At 37.2% G+C, this 18,203-nt stretch overlaps 1 protein-coding gene across 4 annotated transcripts in view; it reads left to right on the top strand.

The window, feature by feature from the left end:
- Positions 1 to 10,753: 10,753 nt before the first annotated feature.
- Positions 10,754 to 18,203, top strand: part of LOC137634529 (zinc finger Ran-binding domain-containing protein 2) — a 49,606-nt gene continuing 42,156 nt past the window's right edge. For all 4 annotated transcript variants that reach the window (XR_011042521.1, XR_011042520.1, XM_068366978.1 and 1 more), the window contains exons 1-2: positions 10,754 to 10,891; positions 14,351 to 14,403. Coding sequence is in view for 2 of the 4 variants with exons in the window: in XM_068366978.1 (XP_068223079.1) it covers positions 10,839 to 10,891; positions 14,351 to 14,403 (106 nt within the window). In the remaining 2 variants the exon portion in view is untranslated. The remainder of the gene's footprint in view (positions 10,892 to 14,350; positions 14,404 to 18,203) is intronic.

Here is an 18,203-nt window from a genome sequence, read left to right as displayed (position 1 = left end):
GGGAGGTACATGTATAAACGCCTGCCCATGGGAATCTCGTCAGCGCCCGAGATCTACCAGCGTGCCATGAACGACATGTTTTCAGATATTGACGGAGTTGAGATAGTAATGGACGATATCCTGGTGCATGCAGCGACCAAAGAAACCCATGACCAGCGATTGGAACAAGTGTTAAAGAGATGCAGAGAGAAAAATCTGAGACTAAACCGACAGAAAACCAAGCTGTGTGCCGAAGAAGTCACATACATCAGACACAGGCTTACGAAGGACGGTGTGAAAATTGATGTCTCGAAGGTTAAAGCAGTGACTGATATGCCGGAGTCGACGTCTATCGCTAACGTCCAGACTCTACTAGGCATGATGACGTACACATGTAAGTTCCTGCCAAACCTGTCGACTGTGACGGAGCCGATTAGGAACCTTATTAAAGAAAGCAATGATGAAGGCTTCAAATTCTACTTCAACGATGCGCATAGAGCCGCCTTCAAAACTCTCAAGGAGATGATGACGAGTGCTCCAGTTTTGCGATACTACAGTTCAACAGAGCCCATAACGCTAAGCAACGATGCGTCACAAGCTGGACTCGGTTCAGTTATTTTACAAGGAGGAAAGCCAGTTGCCTACGCTTCCAAGGCCCTCACCGAGACCGAGAAGAACTACAGCCAGATAGAAAGAGAGATGCTAGCCATCGTGTTTGGCTTCAAGAAATTCCACACTTATGGCTACGGAAGATCTGAGGTCACAGTAGAAACTGATCACCTTCCATTAGTCAGAATTATGGACAAACCGCTACACCAAGTACCTTTACGGCTACAGAAAATGAGGATGGCTCTTCAACACTATGATTTCGACATCGTCGGAAAGTCGGGGAAAGACGTCCCAGTAGCGGATGCCCTCAGTCGTGCCTTCTTGCCAGCAACGGATACAAGACTCCTAAACAGCGTCAATTATCAAGATGTATTTGCTATGGAAGTTAGAGGCCTGACAGCGTTCACCGAACCGAAGCAGGAGTTGTGGGAGACGACAAAGAATGACAAAACATTACAAGAGCTCATAAAGGTGATAAAGCAAGGATGGCCAGAAAACAGAAAAAATGTGCCTCCAGAAGTATGTCCATATTGGGACTCACGTGATGAGTTAGCTGTGATGGATGAGATCGTGTTCAAGGGAGACAGAGTGGTAATTCCTAAAGCCATGCAGAATTTGATCTTGAAGATTATTCACGAGTCGCATCTTGGCATCGTCAAGTGTAAGCAGATAGCACGCGATATAGTCTACTGGCCAGGAATGAACAGTCAAATCGAAGACATGATCAGTAAGTGTGCCGACTGTCAAGAAAATCGCCGACTACAGCAGAAAGAGCCAATCATTACACATGCTATACCTACAAGGCCATGGCAGACGATAGCAGCTGATTTACTCCAATGCTGCGATCGAGACTTCCTCGTAGTGACAGACTGCTACAGTGATTTCATAGCAGTGGAAGAATTACAGGGAAATACCCACAGCCAGACAGTTATTGACAAATTATCAAAGATCTTCGCTGTGCATGGTATCCCAGAGAAGCTTTTAACAGACAACGGACCTCAGTTCCGGAGTCACAAGTTCACTGATTTCGTCCGAGACTGGAGTATTATCCACGAAACAAGTAGTCCTCTCTACCATCAGTCCAATGGGAAAGTAGAAAAGTCCAATCAGACTGTTCGCCACATGATGGAGAAAGTCAATGGAGATCAAAGTAAGTTCTTCTACAGTCTGCTGATGTTTGAAAATACACCCAATCCAGACACTTCCCCAGCCCAGAAGCTGATGTCCAGGAGAACAGCGACAAAACTGCCAACGGCACCAGTACTGCTAAAGCCTAAAGTAGTACCAAGTACACAAGTTACAGGTAACATACAACAAAGACAACAGAAGTACCGAAAAAACTATAACAGGAACGCAAAGGCACTTCCATCACTGAAACCTGGTGATACGGTTCGTGTCAGAGATGGTAAACATTGGAGACCAGCACAACTAGCTCCAAACCAGCCCTCTCAGCCAAGATCGCACAATGTGGAAACTGAAAATGGAAACATATGGAGAAGAAATAGACGTGACATTTTAAGGACGCAGGAGAAGAACATTTTCCATAGAGCTCCGAGAGACTTTGAGCCTGGTTCAAATAGTGCTGCTTCCCCCATCCCTCAAGATACACCTCAACCTGCTCCTAATCCAAATCCTAATGTCCAGGTTAGACAGGCCCCTAGACCTGCTCCAAGCCCCATTCCTCCAGGTCCCCAGGGTCTTCCACCAAGTTCTCCGCATGTTACGACACGCTTTGGTCGTGTCCCAAGGATGCCTTCCAGGTATCAGGATTATCAGATGTAAGTCAGATAAAAATTGTTAGTGACTGATATTGAATGTAGGTCACAGCCAGCTTTTGATGTTTAATTTTTTAAAAAAATCCTGGATGGTTTTTACAGTAAAGTGTTTAAGTGTGCTAAAATTGCCTAATCAAATATTTCTTTTCAGAATTTTGTTAAATATGTCATTTTTTTCTGATATTAAAATTTGCTGATGTATTACCAATGCTCTAAATTTGCTGATGTATTACCAATGCTCTAAATTTGCTGATGTATTACCAATGCTCTAAATTTGCTGATGTATTACCAATGCTCTAAATTTGCTGATGTATTACCAATGCTCTAAATTTGCTGATGTATTACCAATGCTCTAAATTTGCTGATGTATTACCAATGCTCTAAATGATTGTTATAAAGAAAGGAGATATATAAATATTTTTGGTAAATTTTAAATTTGCATAATAACTGTTTAAATATCTATTTCTCCATGCAGTAGTATGTAAGTTTATGTAATGTACATCTGTATGTAAACTACTATCTTTTTATAAGAAGGGGAGATGTTATATATGTGAACGCACCCGCCTTAATGTAATAGAAGAACGCAACCGATTCTGCGCACTCCATAGCCACGCGCCATTGTAATAACTTCAATAAATATTATGTACAAGTTAATCTGCACTTGTTGTGGCTTATCAGTAACCTAAGGATGTAACAGCGCTGACCTTGAGAAAGAGCATGACTGAAGTCAAGCTCTGTGAAGGCCGCACTCTCTTTCCCCCAGCAGATTCTTTCTAAGAACACGTAGAGGGGAAGGTGACAATAACAGCCGAATGGAGGAGTATCCAAACAATGACGATTCCCCTGTGGCGGCAGCCAAGTCACACAGAAGGCCATACGCCTACGGGATAATCAAAGTCCAAGGGAGAAAGGTCCTAGGGGAAGGGTTTCCGCCCTTGAGAACCTGCTGTACCACGCTGTCACACAAACAGCAATATTCACTGTTATAAAAACATTAAAAATGTTTTCATATATATATATATAGAAGAAAACATAAGTTAAAAAGACAAAGATTATTAATGGCAGTCCAAAAGGTGAGGAGGAAGAGCGACAACAACAGCTCTCCCTTCGAGACAAAAGTAAAGTGAAGCACATTCACAGGTGTGTGAGTGGGTTTAACCCTCGCTAAATTTTGATGGCTCGTCCTTTCAGCTTTGCCAAAAGTAATACCCCTATAAATAGGGTAGGTTTGTATTCCAGCTACAGTACAACTTTCATCTATAAACTATAAAAACTTTAAAATAAGAATAGAAATAGATAAAATAGTATGCCTGAGTGTACTCCCAAGCAAGAGAACTCTACTCCAAGCTAGCGAAAGACCATGGTACAGTACAGAGGCTATGGCACTACCCAAGACTAGAGAACAACAGTCTGATTTCGGAGTGTCCTTCTCCTAGAAGAGTTACTTCCCATTGCTAAAGTCTCTCTTCTACCCTTACTAAAAGGAAAGTAAGTCACTGAACAATTACATTGCAATAGTTAACTCCTCGAGAGAAATAAATAGTTTGGTAATCTTAATGATGTTAAGTGTATGAGGACAGAGGAGAATGTGTAAAGAATAGGTCAGACTATTCGGGGTATGAGTAGGCAAAGGAAAAATTAGCTGTAACCAGACTTAAATTCAATGTAGTACTGTCAGGCCAGTTAAAGGAGCAAATAACTCTCTAGCGGGGTGGCTGGTGCCCTCTTTTAGATCGCTTTGGGGAGCTTTCTGTATTTTAGCGACGAAATCTTTATCAGCTGGTTTTTTTTAACCAATTAAGAGCTGCCAAATATATATGCACAAGTTCCCAGATATTGTTCTACAACAGACATTTCTTTCCACCCTCCCCTTCAGTTCCAGTATGACTACCGTCAGAAAAAGATGTCTTCAAAAGAGAAGTACACTCTACTGCAAAAATTTTATGTAAGTTCATCTATTTTGTTAACTGATAACTGAATGTTGAAAATGTTCTGCAATCCAGTATACTGTATAGCTAATGTTGTTCATCTTCAAGTAAGAAGCATCCCCAAAATAATGACTCACGAGATTAGCGCAACTCATCCATGTACCTTGCCAGAACAGAGGAGCGGAAAAATTGTTTAACAATGGTGTTTACCTTGGTCTGAATATAATACAATAATAAGACACTAGTTTTACAACTTACGAAATATGATTTAGTGTTACCCTGCCAGGAGTGAAGACGTTTGGGAAGCAATCACAGGGCTGTGACTTAACCTTCGCATAAGCCAAGGATACAGCATTCTAAGGGGGGAGGTAAGTAGGTGAGGATACATCAGTCTAAGGGAGGGGGTAGGTAAGTAGGTACGGATATGGCAGTCTAAGGGGGGGAGGGGTAAGTAGTACAGATATAGCAGTCTAAGGGCAGAGTAGGTAAGTAGGTACAGATATGGCAGTCTAAGGGGGGTAGGTAAGTAGGTACAGAATGGCAGTCTTAGGGGGGATACGTACGTAGGTACGGATATGGCAGTCTTAGGGGGGATACGTACGTAGGTACAGATATGGCAGTCTTAGGGGGATAGGTAAGTAGGTACGGATATGGCAGTCTTAGAGGGATAGGTAAGTAGGTACGGATATGTCAATCTAAGGGGGGGTAGGTAAGTACCTATGGATATAGCATTCTAAGGGAGGGGGGCAGGCAAGTAGGTACGGATATGCCAGTCTAAGGGGGGGGGGGGGTAGGTAAGTAGGTACACATATGGCATTCTAAATTGAGTAGGGAAATAGGTACAGATACGACAGTCTAAGGGGGGTTAGGTAAGAAGGTATGGATAAAGCAGTCTAAGGGGGGGGGGGGGGGGTAGGTAAATAGGTATGGATACAGCAGTCTAAGGGGAGGTTAGGTAAATAGGTATGGATACGGCAGTCTAAGGGGGGGTTGGTAAATAGGTATGGATACGGCAGTCTAATGGGTGGTTGGTAAATAGGTATGGATACGGCAGTTTAAGGGGGGGTTAGGTAAATAGGTATGGATACGGTAGTCTAAGGGGGTGGGTTAGGTAAATAGGTATGGATACAGCAGAGTAAGGGGGGGTAGGTAAGTAGGTACGGATATGAGTTTAATGGGGGTTTGTAAGTAGGTAAAGATACAAAACTGTAAGGGGATAGTTAAGGATACAGCAGTCTAAAGTTGGGTTGCAGGGGGTATTGCTCCCCCAGTAAGTAAGGAAATAGCTCCTGGGTTAGGTTAGGTGGGGAACTTTAGGTTAGATGGTGTTGTTTTTAAGTTTCCCTTTTAAAATGTGGTTTTTCAATCATAACTTTTGATGCCACTATACTTTGACAATATTACGTTACCAATGATACACAGCATTACCAATGATACACAGCATTACCAACGCTACGGTGGCATTGCTAACGTTACCAATGCTACGGTAATATTATCGTGTATTTTGAAGAATTTTTCCATATACCCTTTACACAATATATAAAAAGGTACAAAAAGGGTACAGAACCTAACAAACTCATCTAACCTAACCTATAAGTTCCCAGGTCACAAACCCAATATAATGCCCTTTGTTATATATATGTTAATGTGTCACTTCACTCACGTTACAATAACGTTAGCACTGTTACAATAACATTATATATAATGGTTCTTGTTCCGCAACTAGCTCGCTTCGCTCGCATGAAAATAAAACATCAAGCTCGGATGTACTGGCAAGCGGTAATGTTGAGCTGCGCACGCTAACATTAGCAACGTTAAATATAATGGTTCTGGTTCCTCTCTTACGACCACAGGAAAATAAAACATGGTATTATTACAGTTTCATCCATTATGGGAAATATATTATAATAATATATTTCCCGAGTAAAGCAAGTCTCTTGTAGTATTTCTGTAAAATATTATCTGCCGCAAATGCCTAGTTCTTTATATATCGACGATCAAACTCACACTACTCATGTCTTCCTCCCAGATTTTTTCTAAGTCTGTTGTTATTGTTGACTGTGTCTTGTATTTGCTTAAATGAGCCCTGTAACCACTATAATCCGCAGACAAACTAGTCCACTATGAAGTCTTACACGTTTGGCCAATCACAGCGCCTGTCCACTATGACGTCATACATGTTTGGCCAATCACAGCGCGACAATACAACAGCGCGACAATACAACAGCGCGACAATACAACAGCGCGACAATACAACAGCGCGACAATACAACAGCGCGACAATACAACAGCGCGACAATATATACATTATCTTACCCAGGCATTTCATTTCGTTCTTAGACATGGAGGCCATAGCAAGCACATCATCTCATGTTGCACAAGAAGTTGAAATTCCATCTTCTTGTCCTGACTGTTTCCTAACTTACAATGAATTTGTTGTAACCTATTCTTGGAATATTGAAAAACTAGTGGATTTGTGCCAGACACACAATTTAATTTTACAAAATAAAAATTGTCCTGCATGTCAAGGAACCTTCGCAATGGCTTCACGTTTTCCTCAAAGCATCAGCACATCTTTATGAACCAACAGTTTAAGGTAAGCTTCATTAATTTATAGAGTATATTATAATGGTGATAGTATAACGATGTATACAGCAGTACCATCACTTTGGATTTGGTTTGATGGATGTGTTAGGTAGTGGCTGTAAGGGGGGGGGGTCGCAGGGGCTAGGCCTAGGTAGGGGTACAGGGCCCTAGGTTAGGTGGTTGTATTAGGTTCGGTAGTGTCCCGAAAATCACTGTGGCCTTGAGGGGGGGGGGTCGCAGGGGGGGCGGAGCCCCCCCCCTCCCCCCCCCCCCCCCCCCCCCCCCCCGGTAGGGCTAGATAGGGGTATAGGGGGAGGGGTGGTGGAAGGATAAGTATTCATTTATTGCAAATATCATTTGACGCCCCCCCCCCACCCAAAACCCCGGTTCCCACCTGGTGTCCCCCATAATTGTTGGGATGAAGTAGGGTCTTTCTGCATTCTGGAACTACTTGTTGTTTTAACTCCAATTACATAGTAAATCTCTAAATCGGATGGTTTGCGGTCAAAATAAACGTTAAATTCGTTGGAACTACACTTTCTGATGCAACAAATATATTTTTATTCCAGTTTCCCCATAATGGATGAAACTGTAAATTTACCTAAAACATCAACATCGTATGTACTGGCAAGCGGTAGGGTGAAGTTTTACTAAGTTACATTGCCCTGTAATACAGTACAATAATACCCAAAAAGGAAGCCGCCTTTACAAAATATAGGCTGAAAAAATGCAACTGGTAAAACCTATGAGTGATTCTTCATAATTCTTGAAGGTAGCTTACACATGATTTCTATATAATAGCATTAACCATAATTACATGTAACGACAAATATTGAGGTGTCCTCGTAACTATGGTTCACGTTTTTCATAAAACAGCGAGAAGAAATACAAATCAATTTCAAAGACAGAACTGTCATTGGAGAGAAAAAAGGGCAACGCAGATAACTGTTTCAACAGTACTCACGTCTCAACAGCTTGCTCAGTGGTAGGATTTTTTATTATAAAAGGAATTCATGATGGATAATAGCCATTTTCAAATTATGAGTAAACCTGGCTGGTATTGTATAGCTGTTGTGACACTGACCAACGACTTTGACGTTCGCACTCTCTGAAGTTTCTGAAATTCTGAGAATGACAGTCGACTCGAGAATCGAGAAATGTCAGGACAGGAACATATCTCTACGAATTTCTTTAATTCATAGTAACTTGTGTGGTGTCAACGCAATTTTAGCAAAAAAATAAATGTAAGTAGATTGGTTAACAAAATTTAGTAAAAATAAGTTATTGGTAAATAGATACAAATAGAATAATTCAATAATATCATAACATGACAATTGTGCAATTTTGTACGAATACAATACAGCCAAATTTGTATATGTTATTATTGTCATTTCTAGCCTTTGAAGAATCCTTGGAAGGAGGGCTCTGCCCCTCCCATCTTTTTTTCTTTTATTTTGCTGAAAATTTACATTTCTCTGCTTTACTTCAGAAAATGTTAAAAGATTTTAAACTAAGTAAATTTAATAGGTATTTAATAACCCATTCTTCCCAAGAATTATCATTCAAAAGCAATTTCTAGAATGTTAACAGGTAAACATGTAGCCTACTGCTATGTTAGAGTAAGGAATTATTCTACGTATGTACATGCATCATATATATATATATATATATATATATATATATATATATATATATATATATATATATATATATATATATCAGCAAATTTTTTGATCTCTTTAATCCATTATCTTCTATTCCTTTCCCCCGCTTCGTTTGCAATCTCTAGCTACACATTCTCTTATTCTTTTATTCCATACATCATCTGTCCTTCTCATTATATGTCCTGCCCATGTCCATTTATTTTTCTTACATGTTAGAATATCCTATGTGAAACGGGATCAGTTAGAAATATAGTCCAAGTAATCATGACTACTGAAACAAGACACATTGTCTAAATTCACACAGAAACCATTGTCAGAAACCTAATTAAGTAATTGACGGCGATGGCTTGTTAATAGCTGAAGTAATTAAGATATTGCATAAAACTGAAACATTAAAAACAGCTATTTGAGCCAATACACCAATGAGAGTCACTGTACGTTATTATATAAATGAATAGACTGATGGAGCTATTAAGTCCAAGATGTAATAAGAAATTAAAGTTAGCAAAGGGACGTTTGAGCTAGTGGTGCACTATAGGTGGTTATTAAAAAAAATTATATGTAGAAAATACGCCATATAAAACTGCTACTAAACCGTTGATATTTGTTTTAATAACCCTATTTATATATTTCTTTAATAAACTGGGGTGTTTCTAATAAAGAGAATGGAGACCATTATGAAATATACTTTTAATTATTTTAAAGGTTGTTTTCGTTTTCCTATAACACAAGAACCTGTTTGCCGTATACATTCTTATCTGTAGGGTACTTCGAGTATCACACAGCAAATTCTGTTGTTAATTCTCACATTCCAATTATCGAAACACTTAGAAAAGAAGAAAGTCTTTCGGATGTCTAGTTGGACCTTGTTGTATAGTTTTGGGATCCATATTTGAAAGCTTTAGAAACTACAGTCTATACACATCGTGACTCCAATAACTTAAAACCATCTGTAAATATTCTATTTGGACATCTGGTTCTGATATCTTGATGAGATATTACACACAACCTAAACACTATTTTAGCTAAGTGCAGCCTGTGTAATTCAATCAACATAGGAGTAATCCTTTCTCGGTGTGGGACACCTTTTATCAATCCTACTCCTCTGTTTATAATGTTTTGTAATTTCATAACTTGCGCTTTGGATAGATTGTAATGTTGAAGATGCATGGAGTTACAATAGTCAATCCTGGTAATAACAGTTAATCACAAAATATTCATCCAGATTCTTTATTGATGCAATGTTTCTAAAGTGATGTTCAGATATTTTTATTACATTACTACTTCTCTGTTTATTAGGTTTTATCATTTCCTAACTTGCGCTTTGGGCAGATTGTAATAGATGGAGTTACAAAAGTCTTTCCTGGTAATGGTATAATTACAGAAAATTCCTCCAGATTATTTACAAAAGCAATGTTTCTAAAGTAATATCCAACTATTTTTATTACATTGTTGATAGTCTCAAATGTACTCCTTACGGAATATATTCTTTGTACTTTGGAAAGATTGTATTACAACATATGGAGTTACAGTAGTCATTCCTGGTCATAATACAGTTAATCACAGTATATTCATCCAGATACTTCATTACAAAGACAACGTTTCTAAGGTGATATACGAGTATTTTTATTACATTAATGATAGCCTAAATTGACTGCACAGTGACGATCTATAAAAAAAAATTCCCATGAATAACTATTTCCCATTCTTTGTACTTTGGAAAGATTGTATTACAGCATATGGAGTTACAGTAGTCATTCCTGGTCATAATACAGTTAGTCACAGTATATTCATCCAGATACTTCATTACAAAAACAATGTTTCTAAGGTGATATACGAGTATTTTTATTACATTAATGATAGCCTAAATTGACTCCACAGTGACGATCTATAAAAAAAAAAAAACTCCCATGAATAAATATTTCCCATTCTTTGTACTTTGGAAAGATTGTATTACAGCATATGGAGTTACAGTAGTCATTCCTGGTCATAATACAGTTAATCAGAGTATATTCATCCAGATACTTCATTACAAAAACAATGTTTCTAAGGTGATATACGAGTATTTTTATTACATTAATGATAGCCTAAATTCATATATTCCTTACGGAATTGACTGTACAGTAACGATCTATAAAAAAAAATATTCCCATGAATAAATATTTCCCATTTTCTTTCATGGTAGACTTGTATAGCTTACTTCCACGGACATTCATCTTTGTGTTCGATAAACGGTTTCTGTCGCCTTTCGTGCTGTGAATAATGAAGATTAGTTGAATATTTAGGATAATTCAACGATGTCAGTGAAATATAAACCCTCTGAAGGTGATTGGGTCTGTGCAGAGCCAAAGTAAGCCAGTGAAATATTTTGAATTAAAAGTAAATGTAGTCTTTAACCACCCTAATCTCTAGAATGCTCATTTCAGTTGGCTGTCTCGCCCTACCATAGCTTAATGAAGGCTACCGTAGTCTGTAAGGGAAGCTACAGTCAATGTCTTGTCATTTGGTTAGTTATGATGGTTATATGTGCTGAATTTACCATAGATGAATATATTGATGATGTTAATTGTTTGAAATATGTATATATTAAGTTTACCGGGTGGGATAAACTAGGAAATACGTCTGAAAACCCAAGTTTCAAGGGTGAGGGTGATTGGCAAACAAAAATAAAGTTACTGCTTGGTTTTAAAGTATATAAAAGGTTACATTGGTTAAGAGGTAGGGGGCGTGTCCCCGGGAAACTGCCGGTGGGTGAGAAGGTAAGGCTAATGCTCTTGGGTTAGGTTAGGTGGGGGATATTAGGCTATGAAGTGACCTTATGTTTATTTCCCTTTTCCCCTGGTCGTTGTTTGGTTGTGGCTCGCTTTGCGTCCAATTCAACATTATCTCTTAGTTCCCTTGTTCTGGCAAGCTACAGATGTTATGGTATGCGAGTTGTTTGCTTGGACGAGTATTTTGGTGGACAAAAATTTGGTAACCTAACTACTTGCACACTACCTTGTAGTTTTTCTGGCATAATTTAAAAAATTTTATACCGTCTATGATTTGCAAGAAAGTTCCCCTTCAGTGTTGTATTTCCATCAGAATTGTTAAAATTATTGAGCTTTTGTAGTTGGTTGGACGGACTTCCGTGCCATCGGCCTCTGCACGATAGAACACCACATGCTTGGATTCCTTGTGCTTTTGCTTTTGTGAATGTAACTTCAAGTTGCAGGGCACTTGACACTTTTTTTTCAGTGTTCTACACTGACATATCATGATCTTTGTATGCTCTGAGGCTGTCTTACGTCACAAGTTCCACCCACACTGAGACCGGATAACGACAAAGGACTTATCCATTTGTTCTCGTGTTTGAGGTGAAGTAAGTAACTTCACATGACAAATGATTTTCTTATGATCACCGAGACTCTGCATCTTACACACACTATCATCCCTTAAGGGCAAGAGTTTCAGCACTTCCTGATCCTTCTTGTACTTATAGAGAATGCTCTTGGGTGGCAGGGTTCTATTCACTGTCCTGGACGAGCAAAAATTGGACCCGATGGGCATGCACTTTTCTTCTATCATTTCACCTGTTCTTTGATTTTCCTCGCCTGTTGCTGAGCCTTCAAGTGTGATGCCTGCTTTCCGTAAGTGAAGAAAAACGTCTACAAAAAGACGATTAATTTGGGTAAGTATTACGAGAGATTGACCGATTAATCTACATGGATTTTTTGGAGGAGCAGCGCTGTACTGAAACCTGACCCCTCCCGGAAGGGTGTTTCGGTACGAGGTACTGGAGGTACATCTCTTGCGAGACCAAGCACAAGCTTTGCTGATCACATCGTTGGCAGCCACCCTTGTCCTTTCCTACACCCAGATATCCCCAGGATGTTTCAATGATACCAAGGCTTTGAAGAACATCGAAAGAACCACTGGTACTTGCCGAGAACGTATCTACTCGGTAAGAGATTAAATCATTCTTTCCTTGCACATGAGGGCAGAGGGCTTGTATTAGAAAAGTTTCCTTCCCTGAGAATACAGTTCGGTAAGTGGTATTGGTCAAGGCTTTGGCAGTCAGCCTTTGTTCCTCTCCTACCCCGGGACATCTAAACGCTTCACTGACGCCAATGCTTCGAAGCGCATCGAGAGATTCATCAGTGTATGCTGGGAACATATCCTTTAAGGAGGACAGTCGTGGTACAGTAAATTCTTATATATTGAACATTTAGTTTCGTTTCAAGAATATTTTCTTCCTAGAGAGAATGTTTCGGTAAGCGGCAATAGTGTTCACTGCAGTCTCGTTTTAGCCCAAACACGTGTACCCTCATGCAAGATGAAATGAGTTGTCCTTGTCCCCTTTCCTCTTTGGGGAGTTCCACAGATGACAATGTATTGTATGTAGTTTTTAAGTTGTGGACTTTAATAATTTGTGAAAATTATATTACTGTACTCTTAAAAGTTTTGACCATGTGGATTAGATTTTGATTTGGTAAACATTTTTTAGAAAGACAGTTCTCAATTTATTTTCTTTTGTTCAAATAACCATAATTTTTAGCAAGACTGTTTTCAAATTATTTTCTTCTGTACAAATAGCTGAACTATTTTTGTAGGAGTTTGAGGGTTGTTCGTAAGAGAAGGATTGACTTTTGTAAGCTTAGCTTACATTTAGTATTATATATAAGCAATCAATTGTTTAAGTTTGTTAAATATAACAACTCTCAATGGGATGAGTTAGGAAGTGACTTAACCAGTTACCTTCTTCATACATTTGTTGTAACAATTTAAAAAACTACTACTGTAATATCTACTTATTTGTAAGCAGATTAAAAGATGAAATTTGAATCCATTAACTTTAGAAAACATGTTACTCATGTGCAAATAGCTTTTTGAATTCTTGATGCGTACTTAGAGTAGCCCATTAGTGAAAGCAGATCAGGTTAGTGGAAACTGCTAAACAAATTAGTAGCTGTTTGCTAAATTGTAAGGGAAAATCAAATTAATAAGATTCAAATTCATCATCTTTTAAAAGCATGGAGTTGGGTAACACTAAATACAGCACATTGATATAATGGGGGAGTAAGTTAAGACATACTGTGACTGTTATGTAAGTAAATTTTAAAGCTTTTCTGCAATATCTATAATGGCTTTTGGTCTTTCATTTCTATTAAGGTTATATTTTGTATTTGATGTTATATAACTGTAAATGCTCTTCTGTATTTGGTGTGAAATAATTATGAATACCGTTACTTTTGTTTTCTGTCAATGCTAAGAAACAAGCATTTTCTAGTTATTCAAGGAAATACGGAGACTTGGAGTATTTCATAAACAGGAACAGCAATTATACTGAATTTTCAACATATGTTATTGTCTGTAATGTAATCCCTGCAAATGTTAAGTACCTTTAATTTTATTGGTACATTGCATGATTTTTGTTTAGTGTGGTCATTGTCACTATAGTAAATCTCATAAGATAAGAATATTCTTGTGAACTTTAAGAGATAAGAACCTGTGCTGGAAATAAATCATTTTTACCTTCTTTTGAACTAGTTTGTTATGGAGTTATAGCTTTAAGAATTCTTGCTCCATATATATAGCTCGCTAGTGTTGGGAAGACCATTTGCCTGAAAACAAGTGAATATTAGAGGGTTGAGGGTAATGAGCAGGACATCCAAGTTGATCATTTTGGACTTGGAGCTTTTCCACATAGGAACATACCCTTGGAGCACATCTCATTTCATATGTTAATGTAGGGAACTTCCTGTATTATGTACTACAGTATATATATGGGTTTAAAAAGTCTTAAAAGTTTTCTTTTATTTCTTTTCAGATGTGCTAATGTTAACTTTGCTCGAAGAAATACCTGTAACAGATGTGGAAAAGGTATGAATTTTCCTGCTTTTTTTTTTTTTTTTTGTGATAGATGTTATATTTGTAATATTACCAGTATTTTATGCCTGTTTTAATTGAAACTACAATATTAGGGAATATAAATATTTGCGTTAATTTTTTGTTTTTTTTCAATTGATTTTTTGAGACTAAAAGATATATTACTTTTTATTTTGCATTCTCTAAGTCTGGTTTTAATTTTAGATTATAGATATGTATTATTGTTCTTTTTATTATTACAGTATTGTAATAATAATTTTTATTTGTTTTTAAAATTTGTTACTGTATGATCATTAATATAATTTTTGAACATAAAAAAAGTCTAGCCACTTAATTATAAACCTTTTGAGCCTTGACATAATTTGTTAGGTAATTACGGGTTTATTCCTACACAAATACAAACTTCTGAGCCATTTATATGGGGTTTATTCCTATCTCAATTTTCTACAACTAGACTAAAGAAAAAGGGGTGCTTAATTGGTAACTACTATAGGTTACTCACTGCTGGGGAGTGCTACACTCGCCTTTGAGGAAAGCATGACTCTTCTGGTCATTGCATTTAAGAGGTTGTTTTCTTTAGCTGCTCTGCGATCATGACTGCTCTACACTGCTTTCTGTGATTTCTTTTGCTTAATGTATAGTGTTGCTAGTATTATGTGGACTTTCCCAGGCTGTGATGGCTGCCCTTGTGGCACCTGCACAAGGAGGGTTGAGATAGATCCACATCCCCTCTGCCCTTCATACCTTGGTAAATTATTTTCCATAGAATCTCCATTGTAGGGAGCGGCCATCCTCCCTTTAGGAAAATATTCCTGTCACAAGAAACAAGCTAAAAGGGATGGTTCCCCTTGTCATCTTTTGAAAGTAAGAAACGCATGGTTTTTTTGCGACGCCCAATATAGCTCACTCTGTTCCTCCTTTTCCTGAGCCATCATGGACTCAGAGGATGGTTCCCCTTGTCATCTTTTGACAGTAAGAAACGCAAGATTTTTTTCTGTGACGCCTGATATTCCTTGCTCTGTTCCTCCTTTTCCTGAGCCCTCATGGACTCGAGGGATGGTTCCCCTTGTCATCTTTTGACAGTAAGAAACACAAGCTATTTTCTGCGACGCCCGATATTCCTCACTCTGTTCCGCCTTTTCCTGAGCCCTCATGGACTCTGGTAACTGAGGATGAGGGCTGTGATTGACCTTCAATTATTGATGATACTTTTGTTAATGTATTATTGCCCCATGGACTGAGTGATCACGAGTCACTCCCAGAGACTGATCCGTTGGCTATGGCCTCTGGACTTCCGGTGCATGATTCGGTCTCAGTGTATTTGGTGCTCAATTACTCTAACTTAACAGATCTCCCTCGCCTCCCACTAGTTTACTCAGTGGTGATCCCTATATGGCAGCGTCTGTAGGATGACTTTCCGCTTCTTGAGGTTTCACCCGTGAAAGCATTGAAAGTCTCCCCTCATTCCCACCAGAGAACAACTCTCTAGTGGAGACTGCCATTCCTATTCAAAGGATGTTTCACATTTTCTCAACATAAAGGAACTTTACCATTTTCTCAACATTCTTATTTTTTCAACTTTTGTATTTTAAGAAGTTTCCCGTTTTTTAACATTCCTAATCAGTAGAACTTTTCCATTTTCTCAATTTTAATATTCTAAGAAAGTTTCCCATTTTCTTAACATTCCTATTCAGTAGAATTTTCCCATTTTCTTAACTTTTCTATTCAAAGGAGGTTTCCCATTTCTCAACATATTTAAAGGAAGTTTGCTATTTTCTAAACTTCTTTATGCTAAAAAATTTCCTATTTTCTTCAACATTCCTATACAAAAACCTTTATTTTCTCACTCATATTCTAAAAGAAGTTTCAGATTTTCTTAACAGTCTAATGCAAAAGATGTATTACTTTCTCAACATATTCAAAAGAAGTTTATAATTTTTTAAATTCTTATACAAAGATTGTTTTACATTTTCTCTTTATATACAAAGGAAGTCCCATTTTCTCAACATTCCTATTCAAAGGAAGTTTCCCATATTCTCAACATTCCTATTCAAATGAAGTTTCTAAGGAAGTTAACCATATTCTTAACATTTCTATTGAAAGGATATTTCACATTTTCTCAACATGTTCAAAGGAAGTCATTTTCTCATTTTGTATTTAAGAGAAGTGTCCAATTTTCTCAACTTTATATTATATGGAAATTAGAAATTTTCACAATCTTATTCAAATGAAGTTTTCCATTTTCTCAATACATTCAATGGAAGTTACCCATTTTCTCAACATATTCAAAGGAAGTTACCCATTTTCTCAATATATTTAAAGGAAGTTTCCCATTTTCTCCATTTATTTAAAGGATGTTTCCCATTTTCTCCATTTATTTAAAGTATGATTCACATTTTCTCAGTATATTTAAAGACAGTTTCCCATTTCTTCAGCGTTAGTATTCGAAAAAGTTTCCTATTTTCTGAAGATTCCTGTAGAAGGGAACTTTCTCATTTTATCAACACTTCAATTTAAAGGATGTTTCCATTTCCTGATTATTCCTTTTCAAGAGAACAATGTCATTTTCTCAGCTTTTGTATTCTAAAGAAGTTTTCCATTTTCTCAACTTTTGTATTCTAAAGAAGTTTTCCATTTTCTCAACTTTTGTATTCTAAAGAAGTTTTCCATTTTCTCAACTTATATTATGGAGAAGTTTCCCAGTTCTCTATTAATAGGAATTTTTACATTTACTCAATATATTCAAAGGAAGTTTCCCATTTTCTCAACATTGCTATTCAAAAGAAGTTTCCCATTTTCTCAACATTCTTATTTAAAAAAAAAAGTCAATTTTCTCAACTTTTGTACTCTAAGGAAGTTGACCATTTTCTTAACATTCCTATTCAAAGGATGTTTCACATTTTCTCATGATAAAAGGAAATAATAATTTCTCATTTTGTATTCTAGAGAAGCATCCCAATTTCTCAACTTTGTACTCTATGGAATTTGAACATTTTCTTCACATTCCTATTCTAGGAATGTTTCACTTTTACTCAACATATCCAAAGGACGTTTCCCATTTTCTCAATATATTTAAGGGAAGTCTCATTTTTCTCAATCTTTAAGGGAAGTTTCCCATTGTCTCTATATTTAAAGGATGTTTCCCATTTTCTCAATATATTTAAGGGAATTCTCCTTTTTCTCAATATCTTTAAAGGAAGTTTCCCATTTTCTCAATATATTTAAAGTCCGTTTACCATTTTCTCAGCTTTTGTATTCTAAAAATATTCATATTTTCTCAAGATTACTGTGTAAAGGAACTTTCTCTTTTTCTCAACTTGTATTCTTAAGAAATATCCCATTTTTTCAACATTCCAATTCAAAAGGATGTTAACCATTTTCTCAATATTCCTATTCAAGAGAACATTACCATTTCCTCAACTTTTGTATTCTAAGAAACGTTCCTGTTTAATGGATGTTTCACATTGTTACATTATATTTAAAGGAAGTTTCCCATTTTCCCAACTTATATTCTGAATAAGTTTCCCAGTTTCTTGATTCAAAGAGGGTTTCACATTTTCTCAACATATTCAAAGGAAGTCCCATATTCTCAACATTCCTATTCAATTGAAGTTTCCTAATTTCTCAACATTCCTATTCAAATGAACATTCCCATTTTCTCAACATTTTTATTCTAAAAGTTTCACATTAATACATTCAAAGGAAGCTTCCCATTTTCTTAACATAGTATTCAAAGGCAGTTTCTAATTTTGTCAACTTTAGTATTTTAAGTTTCCCATTTTCTTAAAATTCCT

This window comes from Palaemon carinicauda, chromosome 44 (genome assembly GCF_036898095.1).
Source record: "Palaemon carinicauda isolate YSFRI2023 chromosome 44, ASM3689809v2, whole genome shotgun sequence".
Taxonomy (NCBI): domain Eukaryota; kingdom Metazoa; phylum Arthropoda; class Malacostraca; order Decapoda; family Palaemonidae; genus Palaemon; species Palaemon carinicauda.
This window is presented reverse-complemented; position numbering and strand designations above follow the sequence as displayed.